The sequence below is a fragment of the Paramisgurnus dabryanus genome, chromosome 2 (assembly GCF_030506205.2).
Source record: "Paramisgurnus dabryanus chromosome 2, PD_genome_1.1, whole genome shotgun sequence".
Classification (NCBI taxonomy): Eukaryota; Metazoa; Chordata; class Actinopteri; order Cypriniformes; family Cobitidae; genus Paramisgurnus; species Paramisgurnus dabryanus.
In genome coordinates, this window is record NC_133338.1 from 30,036,493 (window position 1) to 30,049,972 (window position 13,480).

Sequence of the window (13,480 nt, forward strand, 5' to 3'; positions counted from 1 at the left end):
TGACATACTTGTACTTGTCCTGTTAGCCATGTGTGTAGTGATATGCCACTATACCAACAAATGACATGCTACTCAACTTCTATACATGCCCAAGGCTCCATCTTTGTAGTTCTGCAACTACAGTGCTAGTTACAGAGTCAAGATGCATGGTACAAGGACATTTTTACTGCACAGACTGGGTCTGAAATGTCATATGGGAATCAGAGGGGAGCTATTGATTATGTGTTCACACTTTTCCTTTTTCAACACAGTCTCTTTGGCAGGGGCTGTTGCCATAACAACAACCCTACAGGTTGTCTCCCTTTGTCATCTGCCTTGACACAGCCCAGTGCCTAAACTTTAGACAATGATATGCCACACTTTTACCCAAATGCCTTTGTTCAGTCTTGCAAACCAGTTATGATGGCCCTATACCACTTATAATTAGTGCCTTGTGAATTAACCTAAACCTCCCACGCTTTTGAAACGTCTTGCAGCGCTTCTCTGTGGGCTACATTCATGGATAGCAGGTGGCAAGTTGGCTACAAATGAACACTTAAAGGGGACATATCATGAAAATCAGACTTTTTCCATGTTTAAGTGCTATAATTGGGTCCCCAGTGTTTGAATCAACCTAGTAAATGTAAAAAAGATCAACACAGTAACTTCGTTTTGGTGCAGTTTTCTGCAAGCATGTGAAAAAATAGGTCATTGAAATTTAGCTCCCCCTGTGATGTCAGAAGGGGATGATTTCGCACCTTAATCTGCACTATCGAACCATGGCACTGCCTTTAAGTGTAGAGATCAGCTCATCTGCATTTAAAAGGACACACCCAAAAACTGTAAATTTTTGCTCGCACCTACAGTACTTGGCAATTTTACCATGTTATAATAAATTATCTATATGGTATTTTGAGCTAAAACTTCATATACATGCTCTGGGTACACCAAAGATTTATTTGACATCTTAAAAAGTTTTGTGAAATGTCCCCTTTAAAGGTGCTGTGTGTAGATTTTAGCATCATCTAGCGCTGAAATCACAAATTGCAACCAGCGGCTCAGTGCACCGCTCAGCCCCCCCTTTAAAACACATAGAAAAGCTACGGTATAGCCACCACAGGACAACGTCTGTTGTGATGAAATGCTCTTTGTAGAGAATTTTGTCCATTTAGGGCTACTGTAGAAAAATGGCGTAAAATTATGAGTTCCATGTAAGAGGACCCGCTGTGTAGGTACAGAAGATAAAAATGCCTCATTCAAAGGTAATAAAAACATAACGGTTAATTATTTAAAGTCTTTATATACCTCTGAAAATATAGTTATGTATGTTACATTTCATGAGGATCTATTGACAAAAATATGCAATGTTCACACTGAACCTTTAACGTTTGTTTGTGGAACCTACCATTCTTAAACAAGTAGGCCAAACGTGAAAGAAGTGCAAATGTTAAAACTTATCCCATAGGTGGGGTTAATTGTAAACGACAGAGGGTTTGGATGGATATTTTCGAAAGACAATTCATGGTTTTAAATTCACTGTATGCATTGACTTTATGTAGCTTATTGCTTTATTCTCAAAGAAAGTGTAGTATGATAATTTTTTGCATCTATTTAGATTAAAACAATTAATAAAAGGTAAACATCGAAAAGCATAAACTGCCAGCTGCCCTATCTTACAAATGTTAACCATGGTTTAACTAAAAATAGAAAAATAAAGAAACCTGTTTAGCTAAACAGGGTTGTCACAAAATGACTTATTTAGCCATGGTTTGTGTGGTAAAATCATGTTTTTTACAAATTGGTCAATAAAAAAGAAAAAAAAACATGTTTATTTTTATAATAAAACCATGGTTAATTTTCATAAGGCTGATGATGTGCCAGAGTTCATAATCGATAAATGATCCTATCACGTGCATCACATCTATGTCTCATCCTCCTAGTCCTAGGCACCTAATTGGTTTCTCCTCTCAGTTCAGCGAGGCCCAAGAGGAAAGAGAAAGCATTACACTCACTCACTACTGGTCCTCTTCCCATCTCTCCCCCTCTTCTTAACTCAAAAACCAAAACAGATGGTGGAGAACAACACATCTGCCAGGGCGCTTTACAACAATAGATACAGCATCACCCCGGAGTCGAGCCCGGTCATGTCAGCGTCCGAGATTCGTTAGATATCTGCCGTGTTTTCTTGCTTTGGCTGCCGAGGGAGGACTGCGAGTCTTTCTGGGCTCTCCAACAAACGGAGAAGATGGCCGCCATTAAGATTTTAACCAGCGCGGGTCTTTTCTTGGCGTTTTGTGCAATGGTCTTGTTGGCCATGGCCATCTGCACCGATTACTGGTACGAGACAGATGCCCGGCGGCACCGCGAGCGCTGTAAGAACTACGCAAACAAGCGCAACGATCCCGGATACATTTACATCTCAAATCACAACTTGCCTCTCCAGATGCCACCGAAGGGCTACGAGAGGACAGAAATGGGTGAACCGTCAGTGCGCGTGAAGCGGCACGCTATGGCTTCGGCGACGGCCATGGAGTCTCACTGCAGCCGCCAATTCAACTCCACGATCTCCGGCCTGTGGAGAAAGTGTCTCCGCGAGGGCTTTGATCTGGAGACCGAGGATCTCATTTATAAAGGTGAGCTGTTTGAGATGCTTTGTCAAGGCCAATCGCGGTATACTGGTATATTGGCATCCAGCATTATTCAGTGACTGGCTAGCCGTTTTGATTTGAAATAAACTGAACCACGGGTTTAAATCTCCCATTGTCATATTCCTTAATGCTTTTAACTCGACCATTCTTCTGTAACGCTTCACAGAGAAGTGCTTTTAAAAATTAACCACAGGGCGACTGCACTTCCCAAGTTATTGAGTTACTTTATTAAGTTGAAAATCTTCCCGTAGCTTTCTGCTCCTGTAGCTCAATTTGTAGAGCATTAAGTAAGCAAAACAAAGGTCGTGGGTTTGATCCAAAGGAACACACATACTAATACATGTATTGATATACTTTGGATTAAAGCGTCTGCAAAATGCCTAAATGTGAAAGAATAAATAAGAAATGTGAAAGACGGGAGACAGACCAGGGTCGCTGTCCAAGGTGCTAAATTTGTAGGGCATCTGTATTTTCTGTCTAACAAAAAAGCTTTAAGTATGTTGTCTTGGCCATGATGGGTTTAACATATATATGTTTTAAAGTAACATAAAGAAGAAACTAAGAGTGATTTTTCCTTTTCTTAGCTTGCAACATTAAAAACAAGATATTAAAGGGGTTATATGACGTTGCTAAAAAGAACATTATTTTGGGTAATGCAATGTGTTTACATGGTTTATGGTGAAAAAATACATTATTTTCAACATACCGTACATTATTGTTACTCCTATATGCCCCACTTTTCTTAAATGCGTCAATTTGTACAAACTCATCTTTTGAAAAAGCGCATGTGCAATGATTTGCCAGCTATTCAGTGGTTTGAGAGTGGCCCAATACCTCAGGCTATAATGTCACCCTCCTTACCATATTTGGAATATCAGCTCCCAAAGCAATACTTACAGGAGTTAATATCGTCTTTACTACCTTATCTATTCGAGCATGAATCTGATCGAGAAAATGCAGATGACCAAGCTGATCGATCAACTTTGCCAGAGTGACTTAAACAGAACGTAAAATATTGGTAGGGTAAGGAAAACATAAAACCAAATTAAAACATGAAAAACAACAAATGCTACTCCACACTGCTCTTAAAGGTCACGTTTTTGTGATTGTATTTTTCAAACTCTAGTTGGTGTGTAAGGTTGCTGTTAGAGCACAAGTAATACCTGCAAAATTATAAAGCTCAAAATGCACTGCCAGGCAATATATTTTCTTTAACAGAATTCGCTTTTCAAAGCCGACAGCGAATGCCCAGTTTGTACTACAGCCCTCTACTTCCTGGTCAAATGATATCTATTCATGAATATCAGCTGATGTCACTCACATCTCAAACTTGTCTTCCGCCATTTTTGAGTACCTTAAGTGGTCGCAAAAGAACTAGAAGCTATGCCTTCAATATGTTGTGAACATCGAAATCGCTATTTTTACAACACTAAGAAGGCTCGACACAACATGATACTTTGCTCGAAGTATCGCCTGTGTCTTTACATTCGCCTGTGTCTCTGAACTCGAGCATTGAGAACATTGTTTGTGTACACAGAGATTACAAAAAAAAAGGTTTTGAACAACTGAGTTTGGTTGTTTTTGCGTCCACTCGTCGCCATCTTGCCAGTCAAGATGTATCGATCTCCGAATGCGACGTACGAGGGAGGAGAGTAAAGATGGATAGCTCCTAAAACATAGTTCCATATAAATGCACGGATAATTTGTTGTTTTGTCGCAAGTAAAAAAACTATATTGATCTTCTAGTTGAAAAAGGAGCCTCATATGAGATTCTTTCATTCGCATTCGGAAATCCATTCTTTACATCTGGCAAAGATGAAGAGCGGACACCATAACAGCCAAAATCAGTTGTTCAAAACCTTTATTTTTAGTAAACTCTGTGTACACAAACAATGTTCTCAATGCTCGGGTTCATGTGTAGAGATCCAGGTGATACTTTGAGCAAAGTTTCATGTTGTGTAGAGCCTTCTTAGTGTTGTAAAAATAGTGGTAGTTCTGTAGCAGGTGACAGCGGCTGGAAGAACGCATCAGGGATCGAGTAGGCATCACACCCTAACCAAGATATATATTTTTTTTAAAGTAGCGTTTCTTTTCATGACAGTCGAGGTGCGAAATGTTGTCTTTTGTAGCCATTTCCCGTATCCGTAAAAATCATAGACAGTAAAAGATAAGAAATCCGTAAATCGTAGCAAGCTAGCCAATGCTTGTCAGTAGCCTACTGGTACTCGGTAGGTACTCAAGATGGCGGCAGGCAACTGGAATGATGTAAAAGGTCACATGACTGATATTTATGAATGTAACAGTTTTTGACAAACATCCGCCCACAGGAATACGTCAGTCGCCAGCTTTGGCACAAACGGCTCTGGCTAAGCTAAGCTGCTGGTTGAATCGCAACAGAATCAGATTTCTGATATAGAGATAAGTAAATTGTGTGAACACACAAAACATGAACACATGTTATATTGTGCACCATAAACACAATCAAGGCTTCGAAAACACAGGAAAAATGTGACCTTTAACTCGCATTTGAAAAGTCAGTAGCAAATTTTTTAAAGGCTCAACAACAGTTTACAAACTCACTCGTTTGTTTTGGTTTGAGTCAAGCCAACCTCAGCCAGCCACTTTCATTCCCTCCAGACCCCAGTGCATTTGTGGAGGTGTCCCAAAGCACAGGATAGAATCATAATAATGTGAATCGAGTCCACGACAACTTATTACGGAAGTAAACTGAAAACTACAATCTTTGCGTTCATTGTAGCCAAAAAAAAAAATCATTTCAGTTGGAGACGATAATTCGCGGCATCATATACTTTTAGATTTGTAATTTGTAACTGCAGATCATTAAGTAAGGAATAATTGACAATGGGCCGGTGAATTATTCAAAAATAATGCACATCAAAGGTAATGCGGCATGACGTAAAGGACCGGATTCACTCATTTAAAAGACTGTAAGGGAAGGAATGTCCTAATAAACAATACAATAAACAGGAGTGTCTGTTTTTAACACAAAGCTAAGTTATTAGCAAGTTATGGAGTGCTATAAATTAAAGGATGGAGAAGGATCTCAAGAATTTTAAGAAGCTTATGTCACCTTTCTCATTTTTGGGATTTTCTAATAAAGCGGCCACAAATTTGAAATTGTGTTTAGGCCTCAATTATTAAGCATGAGCTTTTATAGCAGCCATTTTCCTGTCAGAGAGGAAAAGGGGAGGCGTGTTGCTTGCTTCACCATATCTTCATCAATAATTTGTTCATTGATTTTCCCAGGTCACCCTAAGTGGCTGTGTAGATGTCATGAAAGATGAAGTAGTGCTTGTGTGGAACCACTTCAGTTAGACAGTGAGCCCACACTCTAGATAACATTTATCTCTCAGTAATTTATCTACTTTTCACTATGAGATAACCATCTGTGTCATTGGGAAATGTTTGCTACTATGAACATGAACCTAATTAGCATAACATTAACTGTTCAGTCCCCAAATTACACAGAACAGATGTTTTATTTGTTTCAATTGTTAAAAGCAACTTGGTACAGTTAATGTAGTAACACAAGCTGGGAGTGATGCTTAGAGAATCTGGAAAGGTTTAAACTTAATCTAATAAATGCAACTTGACACAAGCTCTATGGCTGGAAGTTCAAATACTTTAAACATGTTGAAATGCTTTAATAAGTGAACTGACGACACACACTGTGTTACAGCAGACAGTTAAGCCCAAATAATGCACAGTAGCAACTATTCCCTTCAGTGAACCAAGTTCTAATACAGCATCAGTGTGCAATATGCAAATCTGAAATGTCTGTTAAATCTGCAGGGCATTGATTTATCTTTTGTTGCACCCAATTAATCTGAAGTCTATTTGTAGAGAATATATCAGATATCACAGTCTTACTGTCATGTCATTCCTTGTTTACACAAATAAAAAAAAAAAAAAATATTTTATGTATTTCTTTCAAAGAATCAGTTGAACAAGGAAAGTTTCTTTGTGAGAGTGACTGGCCTTTGATGTGTTTGTGTGATGATGACACAGATTTAAAGCCACAGTCTACTTGGCACATTAATGGCTTTTTTGTTCAGTTCAATAGGGTCTCTCCAAACCCAACTGCATTTTGAAATATGTCTTTAAAGATATCAAATCAACAGAAGATTGTAAAAATGCCAATGGCAGCCAGTGGCAAAGATGTGCATAGTCCTATTACTAGAAAAAGTTTAATTGCAGAGAGACTCACTCTTGTTTATCCTTGACGTCTTCTCTCCTTTCATTTTGTTCGATCAATACATCTATGGCCCCAGTTGTTGGTAATGAATCTAGTAAAGCTGTTTTGCACACTCAGTCTGTGTTTGCACATTATATTATTATTTATGACAATAAAATTATATCCTTTGATGTTAAAAGGATGTCTAGGCTGTACCGTTTAATATAACAGGATGTGGCCATGTTTAGATAGATAGGCCTAGATTAGCTTTCCTACTTTATGGGGCAATTTCACGGACAGAGTTTGGATTAATCCAGGACTTTACTCTTAAAATTAATGTGTTAAATTCTGTGTCTAGTTAAGGACAACACATCTAATCTGTTGTACTTAACACATCTCTGTGTTATTTTTAGAATAACACACTTTGTGTTGTTTTAACACATCTTGTGTTCTCAATTTCATTTATTTGAACTTAAAATCAACACATAATGTGTTAAATAGTTTAACACAAAACAATGTGTTAAAGTTAACACATCCAGAGTGTATGCCAACTCAAACATGCATTTTAGTCTGGGACTAGGATAAGCCCTGTGCAGGAAACCGGCCCTAAATGTGTTGTCCCAGAATCTACCCATCTTTGTGTTATTATTGAAACAACACATTTTGTGTTACTTTTAACACAACTTGAGTTATATTTTAACACAAAATCAACACAAAATGAGACATAATGTGTTAAAACCTTAACGCACAAAGATGTTTAAATCCTTTTTATGAGTGTATTTGGTTAATTGGGTTAAACACAGCTCAACTTACATTGTTAACCTGTTGGTTTAATTGATTCAACACTATTTGCTGTTGATGCCTGACATTGATAGCATTAAAATGAAAACTGGCTGCAGCTTCTGCTGTTCAAAAAATGGTCTTGTGAGCTATATTAATATGCAGATACAAATAAAAACCAGGCCCTGTTTATTTCTGGTATTACTCAGGTATGTTTTTGCTTATTTAATCACAGTTGGGCTTAAAATGTGTTTTATGAAATGGACGTTCAAGCTCAATTATTTTGTTCTGTGCAATACTTGTGTTAAATGTTGATTGACAGGTAATTAAGGCAGTCCTTCTCTACTGCATTCCATTACATGAACGTTTGTGGTTAAAAATGCTAAATCTACAAGGTGTTGTATCAGTTTATACCTAGCATTGTTCACTTAGACCAGATTGGCTTTATTCATAGACTTCTAAAATGTGCAAACAATAGCTCTGTTGTTCTCTTAAAGGCACACAAGGCAAGTCTGAGTATTATTTCTCTACTAGCTCCCCCTAGTGTCTGGGAGTAAATGCGTTCTATATCTAAGACTATACGAGACTGAAGGACACCGGGTCGGATGAAAGGGGTATAAACGGAGGTCGGAGCCAGCTGCAAATGGGTGGGTTAGCAGCAAGTGGGTGGAGCTTTAGCCGCAAGTGGGCTGTACAAACTTCCAGAGGATTCACCACCGTCCCATTTCAAGCGTAAACTCCTCCTACTTGTACATTTCTGAAATCCCTCCTACTTGCGGCATAAGCTCCTCCCACTTGCGGCATAAGCTCCTCCTACCTGCAGTCTCCGGGCTGCGGCGATATATACTTGGGTCGGATACAGCAAACTTGCAAGTGGGGTATTCTTCCTACAGACGGTAGGGGCGGGCGAGAGAGTCTTCATTCGTCATGTAATGAGTCATTTAACCATATACCGACTTACGAAGATGATTTATTAACATAAAAATGCTGCCTTGTGTCCCTTTAAAGTGGACTTATCATGACAATCTGACTTTTTCCATGTTTAGGTGCTATAATTGGATCCCCAGTGCTTCTATCAACCTAGAAAATGTGAAAAAGAACAAACAAAGTAACTTAGTTTTGGTAAACCGTCCTCTGCAAGCATGTGAAAAATAGGTAATTGATATTTGGCTCCCCTTGTGATGTCAGAAGGGGATACTTTCACCCCTTAATCTGCACTATCCAACCACGGCACTGTCATTTAGTGCAGGGATCAACTCATTTGCATAATAAAGGACACACCTAAAAACGTCACATTTTTGCTCACACCTACTAAGTGGCAATTTTAACATGTTGTTATGAATTTTCTGTGGGTATTTTAAGCTTAAGCATACGTACTCTCTGAGGACACTACAGATTTGACATCTTAAAAAAAGTCTTGTGAAATTTCCCCTTTAAAAACATTGATTTTGAGCGAATTGGCTAATATGGAGAATGGGACATAAAAATGTGGTGGTAGTGTTTGATATACATATATATTTCATTTTTACCGTTATAACATCTATACTATACTAATATATATATATATATACTAAATCTATAGTACTGTGAAAAGCTTTAGAGGGGAAAGCTGAACAAAATGTTGTTGAGGTTCAAATGTAAACCTGCCACAGAGTTTTGCTGAAAACTGTCTGGTGAAATGCATGGCAGAGCTGTCCAAATAAACATACTCCCAAACTCGAATGAAGGGGATTCTTACAGCAAAATTGCTAGAAACAAACAATGAAAACGAAAGCAATTCAGGTGCCCCAAAAAACCAACCAAAAGTATTGTGTAGTTGTGTGATGATGACTATCTCAGCTGAACCAGTCTGAACAAGTCGTATGACTGTGCAACACTTGATGGTCAAAAGAAGAAAAGCCCATGAATGGAACTGACGGTAGACTGGTAACTGTATCATGAAATGCAAGTGAATTAGTCTGGGGTTCACACTTGCCAGTTTAGAATTCAAGGGCCAACAAATGTTTTACTTTTTCTAAGAAATAGCAGTTTATTAGCATTCCAGTGATATACTGTACTTTATGATTTTTTAAATCTTTCCTGAGGTCTAATATGTGATCTTGTGTGTGAAATCCAGGCTAAAGTCTCATGATCTAATTATGAGATTTGGAGTTTGATTTCAATAATTGATCTCACTTTTTTGACATGACCTTTCTCAGTCAATGTTAAAGATATCAAGGTTATATTTTCACAGAATGTTCTTTACAGTATGTAGGATGATTCATGTAGAAAACGGTTAATTACAAAAACATCTTCAGCTGGGTTTTCATAGACTGGGTCACACAGTATTTTCAAAGTTTACATTGAAAAACAACCAAAATTGAATGTGATTTTTGAAATTATGTCACTTAAGACCCCTTGCGTGTCCCCTTATGTGTCTAATTGCTCTTCAGGAAATCTAATATAAATACATGCATGTGACCTCTGTGACATTTTATGATCACAACTGACCTGCTGTTCTTCAGACTCATTTGCACTTACACAAATAGTACCTATAAATGTCATGATAATGTATGCGTTTTTTAAATACAAATTATGATTCCTTGTAGGGTTGATTCAGAGATGCACTCCTGTGAAGTATCACTACACATCTTCAATCCTGCCTCGAAACCTTCCAGTCAACATCACCAAGACCATCCGGCAAGACGAATGGCATGCCCTCCGTGAGTCTCTTTCACATGTGCCACAATATAAAACAATCAGTTCATTATGGCATAAGCGACTGTTTTTACATTTGTACTTTTTATTATTAGTAATTATTTAACATGCAATACATGTCATTGCTAAAGAATTAGAAGTCAGAGGGGTTTATTGTGATGCTACAGATCTGCGGCGGATGACAGCAGGTTTTGTGGGCATGGCTGTCTCTATCATCCTTTTTGGCTGGGTCGTTGGAGTTCTTGGATGCTGTCAACAACATGATCTCATGCAGTATGTAGCTGGACTACTCTTCCTCATGGGAGGTAAGAAACAGAATGTGTGCGTGCTTATGTGTTTGAGAGAGAAGTGGACTTGGCCGGTTACAACCCAGATAATCGGATGTACACTAATATGCATCTTATGAAAAAATTGATACACATACTTGCTATATAACAGAATATTTACCCTGTTTGTATAAGCTAATGCACATTTTTTGTGAAACAAATTTTGAATAATACAATGTATTCTATATATTTTCATATGTCTCGACTCTCTACTGTAAAGCTGCTTTGCAACAATGTAAAGCACCACACAATACTCAACTTTAGCCATTTGAAAACAGTTGTGTCGCCATCTAGTGGCAGGTTATGATTCACGTTGCGTAAAAATTCTTAAGTGCTTCGAGATGAGATCGAAAGCTTAAATTCTTCACAATAATTCACTGTTCATTGTGTAATTTTAAACGATTTTCTCTCTGATAGGAACGTGCTGTATAATCTCACTTTGTACATGTGTGGCGGGCATTAACTTTGAGCTTTCGCGTTACCCACGTTACCTGTACGGCCTTCCCGAGGACATCAGTCACGGTTACGGATGGTCCATGTTCTGTGCATGGGGTGGACTGGGTCTCACCCTGCTGGCTGGTTTCTTATGCACGCTGGCCCCTTCTTTAAGCAGCCCCCTGGCCCGCACCACAGTCCACAAGTCCAGGCACGAAAATGGGACTGTGTGATTTAAAACTTCTGGAACAAGCATCTATACCTAATGACATCTGGCCTATTCATCAACACAGAGTATAATGACTGAATCATCGATCTTCTCTTTTCAAAGACTCAAGGGGCTTTCTGGCTCCCTCAGTGATCCTGTCTTTCTAAAAGATGCAGCCCAGACCATTAATGGTTAATGGAGAAAGTCTGGCACAAACGTTCGCAGACACTAAAAAGAGCACAACTAGTGCAAAAAGGAGTCGTGTGCACAGACCACATATACTGAGCATCTTTCATTCATTCACACATCTCATTCTGACCCTTTATGGCACAAATCTCAATGCAAATGTTCACTGCTCTCTCTATCTAGTTTATGACAGAGAGGATGACTGTTTTCTCTCCATGAGGATTCATAATAAATGGTGCTTTCTTTTCACAATCTCCAGAGGACAAACAAATTATTGATAAATTCTATTTCTTATAGCTCACTTTAAATCTTTATTGAGGGTTCTGAGGCCAGAATAAACTGAAGTGGGGGGGCAAAGAAAAAGAGAGATTAAAGCATTTCTGTCACTAGAGTTTCAAGAAACACTTTTCCCAAGGCCTCAAAGAGTCTTTCTGTGTAAAAAATACTTGTTTCATGTAGTTTCATGTCTACATTTGTATGAAATTTTGCTTGGATACAAATGAAGCCTTTTCACTCTTTGTTATGATTGGTGACCTGGCTCGGTCTGTGGTAGCTGTCTGAATTTCACTAAATTTATTCCTCAGTGGCATGTGAATTACTGACCTACTGTAAGTTTGTATTTAAAATTCTTTGTCGGGTTGTTTCTGAACCTCATTTGTTATAAAGCCTTATTGCTATTGTGAGCACAATATGAGTTAAAACTGTTATCAAGAGCTTAGCGTCTTGAACTAAATGCTGATGGATATTCAGGATAAAATGAAAGTTCTGGTTGAACATATTATGAAAGACTTTTTAGGGAATTCAGTGTTATGATTGGGTGCGAAGAAAGCATATAATTATCAAGTTTAAGTGTAGGCAGATCATAAAAAGATAAACCTGGTTTATCTGGTTTATCCTAACCTGGTTAAATCGTGGGTGGGGTGTTTCTTATGGGTACAAAATATGTTTACATGATACAGTATGTTGGTACTATGACCAACTTAAAACACAACCAAACAATATATGAATGAACCCCAATCTAGTAATGTGTCTTTTTAAAGTAAGTGTGTCTCCTCACATTATTATAAATAATTCATATTGATTCAACTCTCACCAAAATACTATTTATTAAGAATGCTTCTGTGAAAAGCACAGTTACCATAAATCATTCAAACATTTCTCACATGTCTCAACCAAATGTAGATTTATAGTCTCCACAGAATCCAAGCACAATGTACTGGTGTTGATATCCACATTGGTGATGAGTAAATGCAATAGTTAAATGTGGGACATAAAGACTGAAAATACTGTGGGAGTATTCTGAAGCATATTTGGAAAAATGTATTATGTAAAATAGATGTCATTTGAGGATAAATTGAAAAGTCTGATCATTTTCTGCTAAAGTATGTAATGTTTAATAGAATTACAGAAGAGCTGACTGACAGTTTAACATTTTGTCTCTGTATAAAATTATTGAGCAATATGGCCAAACTGAATCATTTCAGTCATGCATAAGGAAAACAAAATGAACCAAAATTAAAAATAAATCTTTTTTAGTAGACATAAAAGTGTTGTATGGAGTGGAGGATTCAAGTATCTGTTATTAATAATTACACGAATAATTACCACCAATAACAGTAAAAATGTGTTTGAGATTATTCAAAGGAAAGTATAAGACTAATGTGTAAACAGAAAAGCAATTCAAACAAATTCAGGTGTTTTTGTCATTTTGGTGAGAGACATTTGTATAAAAGCTGTCGTTTTCTTTGGCAGTTTGAGTAGCACCATTTTTACTTCTTTATTTTTAGATTACAAACTGTTTGTAGAAAACAGGTATCATTGTCTGGCATGCTGTCATATTTATTCATTCAAGTGTATTTAGATTTGTCGATTTTTAAATGACTTTTATTTTAAGAAATAAAAAGTTAGTGGCATTTTATGATGAGGTCATAATCACTTATATTCCATTAATTTATTTTGCTACAATATTGTTTTTTTAATGTCCCTCAAGTTGGAAAGTTTGGAAATCTTAAATATAGATTCTTTA

The 13,480-nt window shown here is 37.5% G+C and overlaps 1 protein-coding gene across 2 annotated transcripts; it reads left to right on the forward strand.

Annotated features, from left to right (window-relative positions):
* Window positions 1-1,971: 1,971 nt before the first annotated feature.
* On the forward strand, window positions 1,972-13,372 carry tmem276b (transmembrane protein 276b). Of its 2 annotated transcripts, none has more exons than XM_065267771.1 (4): window positions 1,972-2,612; window positions 10,191-10,304; window positions 10,431-10,604; window positions 11,043-13,372. In XM_065267771.1, exons 1-4 carry the CDS (start codon window positions 2,225-2,227, stop codon window positions 11,291-11,293), a joined length of 927 nt encoding a protein of 308 aa, XP_065123843.1. In that variant the 5' UTR covers window positions 1,972-2,224; the 3' UTR covers window positions 11,294-13,372. The 2 variants fall into 2 exon arrangements, with proteins under 2 accessions (XP_065123843.1, XP_065123844.1); XM_065267772.1 differs by having other exon boundaries at window positions 10,467-10,604.
* The last annotated feature ends 108 nt before the right edge of the window (window positions 13,373-13,480 follow it).